At 37.2% G+C, this 6,425-nt stretch overlaps 1 protein-coding gene across 4 annotated transcripts; it reads left to right on the top strand.

Annotated features, from left to right (window-relative positions):
- The first annotated feature begins 844 nt into the window (after positions 1 to 844).
- LOC113303295 (transcription initiation factor TFIID subunit 15-like) lies at positions 845 to 5,620 on the top strand. Of its 4 annotated transcripts, none has more exons than XM_026552325.1 (9): positions 845 to 958; positions 1,547 to 1,706; positions 1,832 to 2,205; positions 2,327 to 2,439; positions 2,609 to 2,690; positions 3,441 to 3,524; positions 4,306 to 4,387; positions 4,464 to 4,590; positions 5,068 to 5,620. In XM_026552325.1, the coding sequence occupies exons 2-9, from the start codon at positions 1,587 to 1,589 to the stop codon at positions 5,325 to 5,327; spliced, it is 1,242 nt and encodes a 413-aa protein (XP_026408110.1). In that variant the 5' UTR covers positions 845 to 958; positions 1,547 to 1,586; the 3' UTR covers positions 5,328 to 5,620. The 4 variants fall into 4 exon arrangements, with proteins under 4 accessions (XP_026408110.1, XP_026408108.1, XP_026408109.1 ...); XM_026552323.1 differs by having other exon boundaries at positions 862 to 1,009; XM_026552326.1 differs by having other exon boundaries at positions 893 to 969.
- The last annotated feature ends 805 nt before the right edge of the window (positions 5,621 to 6,425 follow it).

Here is a 6,425-nt window from a genome sequence, read left to right as displayed (position 1 = left end):
CAGTTTGCAATTGTATAATTACCTTTTCTCGCTTTCAATAAAAATCACTTTGTGATTTAGGTTTCAGAATTTTTACTTTTTAGTTTGTGTTCTCCTGTATACAATGGCTATTTCATGCCTTGTATAATTACCTTTTCTCGCCATTAGTGCGTTTTATTATAGCCTTTGGGCTCTTATATTGAAATCCAATGAGAGATTCAAGCATATCTTTGAAGACGATCAATTCCGAAGTGACGATGATCAAGCTCTACACAAAGAAGATCAACGGCTATCAGAAAGGGTCGCGATTACAAAGATTAGCGGGAACTACTTCTATGACGGATTTTATCGTACCGAAGAAGAAGCCTCTAAATGGTTGAAGAATAATCAAAATACCATTACTCAGATTAGTCTTTTCCATTTTTCTTGGTTTCATGTAGATCAAAGAATTCACATTGTAGATTGGTTGTATCAGTGTGCAATGTACTATGGTGAAACAGAAGGGTATGTTTATCTACTACTTATGTCATGTAACAATTCAAACCTCAATTTGAATGAAATAGTCTAGTAAATAAATTTAGGGGTTTTCCAAGACCCTTCTTTTCATTAAAGAAAAAAAAGAAAAAAATTAGTCACCCTGATTTAGCTTGCCAGGAATGTCAATTAGAAGACAAATCATTCCTTCTAGTCAGAGCGAGAAACCATTCCTCGCTTTATACCTTCACAGGTTGACAACCACGATAATCAGTCCCCTTCACAGGTGAGCTGGCAGTGGCTGTGAAGCCCGATCCGAAGGGTACCTAATTAAGATTTAAGACTCAGCTTAATACACAATATACGAGGGTACTATGGTCATTGAATAATTATATTCCCATAAAGAAGTCTTTGGTTTCCGAACTTCCGGAAGAACCGATATTTCACTTGTCAGGGCCGAAATAAACCCTAATAACCGAAGTCCGATTTCTTTTCGATCTTCAAAGTGAGTTCATGGTTAGATCTTCCTCTGTTTGAATCTCTGTTTCATTTTCAGGTTGGTAGACCGTATTGTTTTGTGATGTTCTTTCTTTTCATAATCTTTCAGTTCTTTAGAATCAAAAGCTGTATGGATCTCTATATATGTGTTTGAAAATTACATTAATCTCGTCACGGCTTGTAAGATTACTTAGTTTTACTTTTAATTCATGTGAGATTCATTTTTAGGGTTTGATAGTAAGTTTGAATTTCCTAAATTAGGTTTATAAGTGGGTAAACATTTAGGGTTTAGGATCTTTTTACATCTGAAATAGTATACTCTATGTGGTTGAAGGTACCGTAGCTATTCTGTATCTTGGTTTGATGGTAGATGTTATGAGGGATCTTTCTTGTATGATATTTTTTTTGATTTATCAGGTACTAATTTCTTTGATGAGATAAATTTACTTACTTCTCCTGGGTTTTGTGTTATATCGAAGCATAGCTGTTGTGTATTGTTTGTACAGTCATTCATATATATTTGTTTGAATAATGAGAATACCAGTAAAGAAATATATGCAACCTAATTATACATGTTGTTTATGGTGCTGGCTAGGTTTGGCGGGGTTTCATGAGCTTGGTGTTTCGTTGCTGACATGGCGAACTGTATAGGAAGAGGAAACCCTTTGAATGGTTCTGTATATGTTTGTAACTTGCCTGATGGGACTGACGAAAATATGCTTGCTGAGTTTTTTGGCACCATTGGGTTGCTAAAGGTAGGGAGTTCGAACAGGTAACATATTTTTGTTCAACTATTCAGTATATAGCGTTTGGCAGCAGTAATTTCTATTCTAAAAACTGAAGTTATGCTTTTTCCGTGTTAAACATTTACGAAATTTAGAAAGACAAGAGAACTGGTCGGCCAAAGATATGGTTTTATAGAGATAAAGTCACAAATGAGCCAAAGGGAGATGCAACCATCACGTACGAGGATCCACATGCGGCACAGGCCGCTGTTGACTGGTTCAATAAGAAGGATTTTCATGGAAATATAATTGAAGTCTATATAGCAGAAGCCAAAAATAAAGATGATGTTTTGTATAACTCAGGGCAGCAAATGAATCTTGTGGAGGATCCAATTGTTGTTGGTGATTTTGGCGGACAAGAGGAAGATACTACTGACGTGAATGGTGGTGAGGGAAGAGGTAGAGGTCGGGTTGATGCTTCAGGAAAACCATGGCAGCAAGATGGAGACTGGTCATGTCCGAATACAAGGTCTGTGATGTGACATTGGTGAGCAGCTCTTTCTCGCACTTCTGCATTTACACTTGACATTGTTTTAAGATTTTATGTGACGAATTTAAGTGAAATGACATGTTGTACTGTGCTGCCCCAGCTGTGGTAATGTGAACTTTGCTTTTCGTGGTGTGTGCAACCGCTGTGGGAGTGCTCGTCCGTCTGGTGCATCTGGCAGTAGTTCTGCGGGAGGTGGTCGAGGAAGGGGTCGTGGTGCTGATGATTCAGGAGGTCGAGGACGGCCTGCTGGTGCTCCAGCAGGTCTTTTTGGACCAAATGATTGGGCTTGTCCAATGTAAGGAACTAGCGGTCAAACATCTTATCTTGTTTTAGAGTTTTTTATATAATTGTGAGATCAATTAAAAGGGGTCGTGGTGTCGTGGTGCTGATGATTCAGGAGGTCGAGGACGGCCTGCTGGTGCTCCAGCAGGTCTTTTTGGACCAAATGATTGGGCTTGTCCAATGTAAGGAACTAGCGGTCAAACATCTTATCTTGTTTTAGAGTTTTTTATATAATTGTGAGATCAATTAAAAGGCCTTAGTTAAATTACCTTTTGTCTGGCTCTGCTAAGATTGATAGTAACCGGAAAACTTCAACTGTTTGTTATATTTTCTCTTCATTTATCAGAAAGTCAATTCTTAATTGAATATTCTGTAGAATTGACAAAAAAACCAGAGCCATTCTGTCAGTTATCTAATAAACAATTAGTAAAAGATATGCCTAGGGGTGATGTACAACACCGCAATTAAAGTAGAGTTGAACAGAAATAAAGTAGAGTTAAACAGAAGTATAATTGCCATCACCAATCATGCACATAAGGTTTTTCTTCTCAACATGACCGTGCGCCGCTGGGAATAAAAGAAGTTAATTGAGGTAGTTATTTTGTAAGTTTATACATTTGCTTCTTTTGCCTTTTCAACTGAAGTTGTTCCATATTTTTAATACACATTGTTCATACACTTTTTGTGCTATGGTGGAGGCTGCTTGCCTAGTGAAATTGAATTTGTGTTTCTCCCACGCATGCTTTATTGCTGGAAGAGTTTTTTTATAATCGTTTCTGAGCATTTGAAGGTTGAATTTTACTGTAAGTCATTGTTATCTCCAGCAATGAGGTGTCATTATTCGTTTTCTTTGTTTTCCGCACTTGGGATTAATTCTTTGGGGTTGTTAATTTCATCATATTTTATACGTTTAATTAAGTTTCTGGTTTCAGGTGTGCAAACATTAACTGGGCTAAGCGAACAAAATGCAATATCTGTAACACCAACAAGCCTGGTCACAACGAAGGTGGCGTAAGGTATGAAACTGTTTTGTCTTTGGTTGTCTCAGTTAGATTGAAGGTTATCTTTCTTAAGGAGCTTTAAAGTTAACTTAATTTTGGCACTTCTAGTCTGGAAATTTCCCTTTTTATGCCTCGGAGGTTGCAATCTGTAATAAGAATGTACTAAGAATTTTTGCTGTACATATTGGCACAGCCCTTAAATTTCTTCCAAAGCTCATTTGCACCTCCATTGATCACTTCTACCATCTTAAAGTGATTACTTGGCAATAATGAAAGTGTTGCTTCTAGGCCTTGATCAATTTATATTAATTGTTGGATTTACATATTTAATAGGCATACACATCAATCTTGGGATAGTGACTCGAGTTCATTTTGTAGTTCTAATTTAGTTATTTTTGATGTTTTCTTCGGTGCATCAGCCTTCTGTTGCAATATCTCTTTAAATTCCCAGCATTAATATTTTGAAATTTCTAAGCGAACGTGTCTTTGTCACTGCTTGAGTTGATGAGTATTGTTATGTGTTAATAGCTAGGCACCTCTTTAGACTAATCTCCACTGGAAGGAGAACGTTGAATATTTGTTTGCTTTTTCTATATTCCACTCTCGACTGCTAATCAATCATATCTCTGTCTGACATTTGCTTCAGCTGCGCCCGGTATACGCTGATAGACCAAGAACAGTAGCAATATCAGAATTGCATAACCATTTCCGTGTTTAATAATTTGCCATGTTCCTTCATAATTTTTGTGTAGTATACTATTATATTATTCAGAACGATTATTGTTATTGCTGTCAGAGGAGGACGAGCTGGGGGTTACAAAGAACTTGACGAAGAAGAGATTGAAGAAACTAGGCGCCGGCGAAGGGAAGCCGAACAAGTAAGATATTAGTGTTTGTAATGATGAGGTTTTTGATCTTATTCTGGACCTACAATTTAACCCGTGCCAATTTTAGGATGATGGGGAGTTATATGATGAGTTCGGAAATCTCAAGAAGAAGTTTCGTGCTAAAACACAACAAGCAGAAGCTGGACAAGTACTCCCTGGTGCTGGTCGAGCTGGATGGGAGGTTGAGGAACTAGGTAATTTTGTTATTGTCTGAATCAATTAAATTACTTTCCTTCAATAAGTTGGCTTAGCATTGGTGTTTGCAGTTAGCATGAATATGTTAGAAGTTTCATAAATGAGTTTGGTTGGAAATTATTTGCTCAACTTTGCTGTAGACCATTTTTGACCTCTCTTATTTATTGCACATGTAGCATCCTCTTTTTCTTATAGTTTCCTCATATTTAGTTTCACCAAGTCCTGGCAGATCCTCCTGTTTTAAAAGTGTGCCATATCGCATGATTACACTTGATCTGTAGCAAGGGTGAGAGGTAGCGATCAGTGTGGTGTGAGACACCCTGATCTGACAATATAGATATGCTGAATTTCTTAGTTACAATGCTCATGTTGTGTAGGCATATACACTTCAGAGCATTTGTTGGATGTTCATCTTTTAAGCTGGAATTGCAGTTATCTTTTTGAGCTTAATGTTCCTTTTAATGACATTGTTACAGAAAGAAATGGCAGAGAGAGAAGCAAAGACAGGGCAAGGAATCGTGATGACAGGGAGAGCAGCAAGAGTAGGGAACGTGATGGTTACTCCAGCTCTAGGGATTATCGTCGTAGCAGGAGCAGAGACAGGGAAAGAGACATGGAAGAGAGGGGTAAAGACCGGGACCGAGATAGACTCCGAGATTACGATCATGACCGGAGCAGGGAATATGGACACGAGCGTGACAGAGATAGGGACAGGAACCGTCACCGAGATTGGTAGTACCGGTTTCACACACAATACACTGTTTTTCTTATGTGGCTTGGATTGTTGCGTACTGTTAGTTCCGCGGTAATGAGATTGGTACCGTCACCGAGATTGGTAGTAACGGATATGCTATTTTTCACACCCAGTACACTTTTTTGTTATATGTGGCTTGGATTGTTGCGTACTGTTAGTTCCGCGGTGATGAGAATGTTTAGGAAGCAAACCAGGTATTTGATCAGCACGTTTGGCTTAGTTCACGATGGAGATACTAGTTTGTTTTTTTGCGTATGAAATATTCAAATTTATATTTAATAATTTCATTAAAAACAAAAATATTTGTTAAAAGTTAATCAAAATTTTAAAAACTACATGACCTTGAAAAACTAATAAAACATTGTATGCTTCAAAAAAAAAAAGTTTTATTTCCCTTTTTAATATTTTTAAATCATAGGAAGAAAGTTATGGGCTCATAATGCAATATCATCTTCAAAGCATATAATATTTTCTCGAGCTTCATGAATTCAAAGCCGTTTCAAAATAATAGGCATGATCATCTTAAAAGCATACATTATTTTCTCCATCTTCATGAATTCAAAGCATATATTATTTTAAATAATAGGCATGATCATCTTAAAAGCATACATTATTTTCTCCATCTTCGTGAATTCAAAGCATATATTATTTTTTACAGCTTCATAAATTCATGATCGCAAGAGACAAGGGTGAAAACAAGTTTAAAAATTCAGACGGGTATTAAGGGCAAAAACCGATTTACCTATTATCTTAGTAAATAAAAAAGATGGTAGTTGGAGATTCTGCGTGGATTATAGAAGGTTGAATGACATCACAATTAAGGACAAATATCGTGTACCATTCATTGAGGAATTGTTGAATAAAGTCTTTTCCAAGATGGGTCTTAGAGCTGGTTACCATCAAATCCGAGCATATGCTGCTGGTATACACAAAACAACTTTTAGAACTCACCAAGGACATTTTGAGTCTCTAGTCATGCTATTTGGCCTCACAGATGCTCCTGCAACCTTTCAAGCATTGACGCGTGATGTCTTCAAGCCATAATTGAGGAAGTTCATAGTATTCTTTCAGGCATGTAGG

The sequence above is a fragment of the Papaver somniferum genome, chromosome 8, assembly GCF_003573695.1.
Source record: "Papaver somniferum cultivar HN1 chromosome 8, ASM357369v1, whole genome shotgun sequence".
Taxonomy (NCBI): domain Eukaryota; kingdom Viridiplantae; phylum Streptophyta; class Magnoliopsida; order Ranunculales; family Papaveraceae; genus Papaver; species Papaver somniferum.
Note: the sequence above shows the minus strand (reverse complement) of the source record. Positions and strands in the feature narration are given on the sequence as shown.

Excerpts from the sequence above, each read along its gene's own strand:
- LOC113303295 (XM_026552325.1), top strand. The coding sequence starts at position 1,587 with ATGGCGAACTGTATAGGAAGAGGAAACCCTTTGAATGGTTCTGTATAT. Across the intron at positions 2,691-3,440 it reads AATGATTGGGCTTGTCCAAT|GTGTGCAAACATTAACTGGG; the intron begins GTAAGGAACTAG and ends TTCTGGTTTCAG. Across the intron at positions 4,388-4,463 it reads GGCGAAGGGAAGCCGAACAA|GATGATGGGGAGTTATATGA; the intron begins GTAAGATATTAG and ends TGCCAATTTTAG.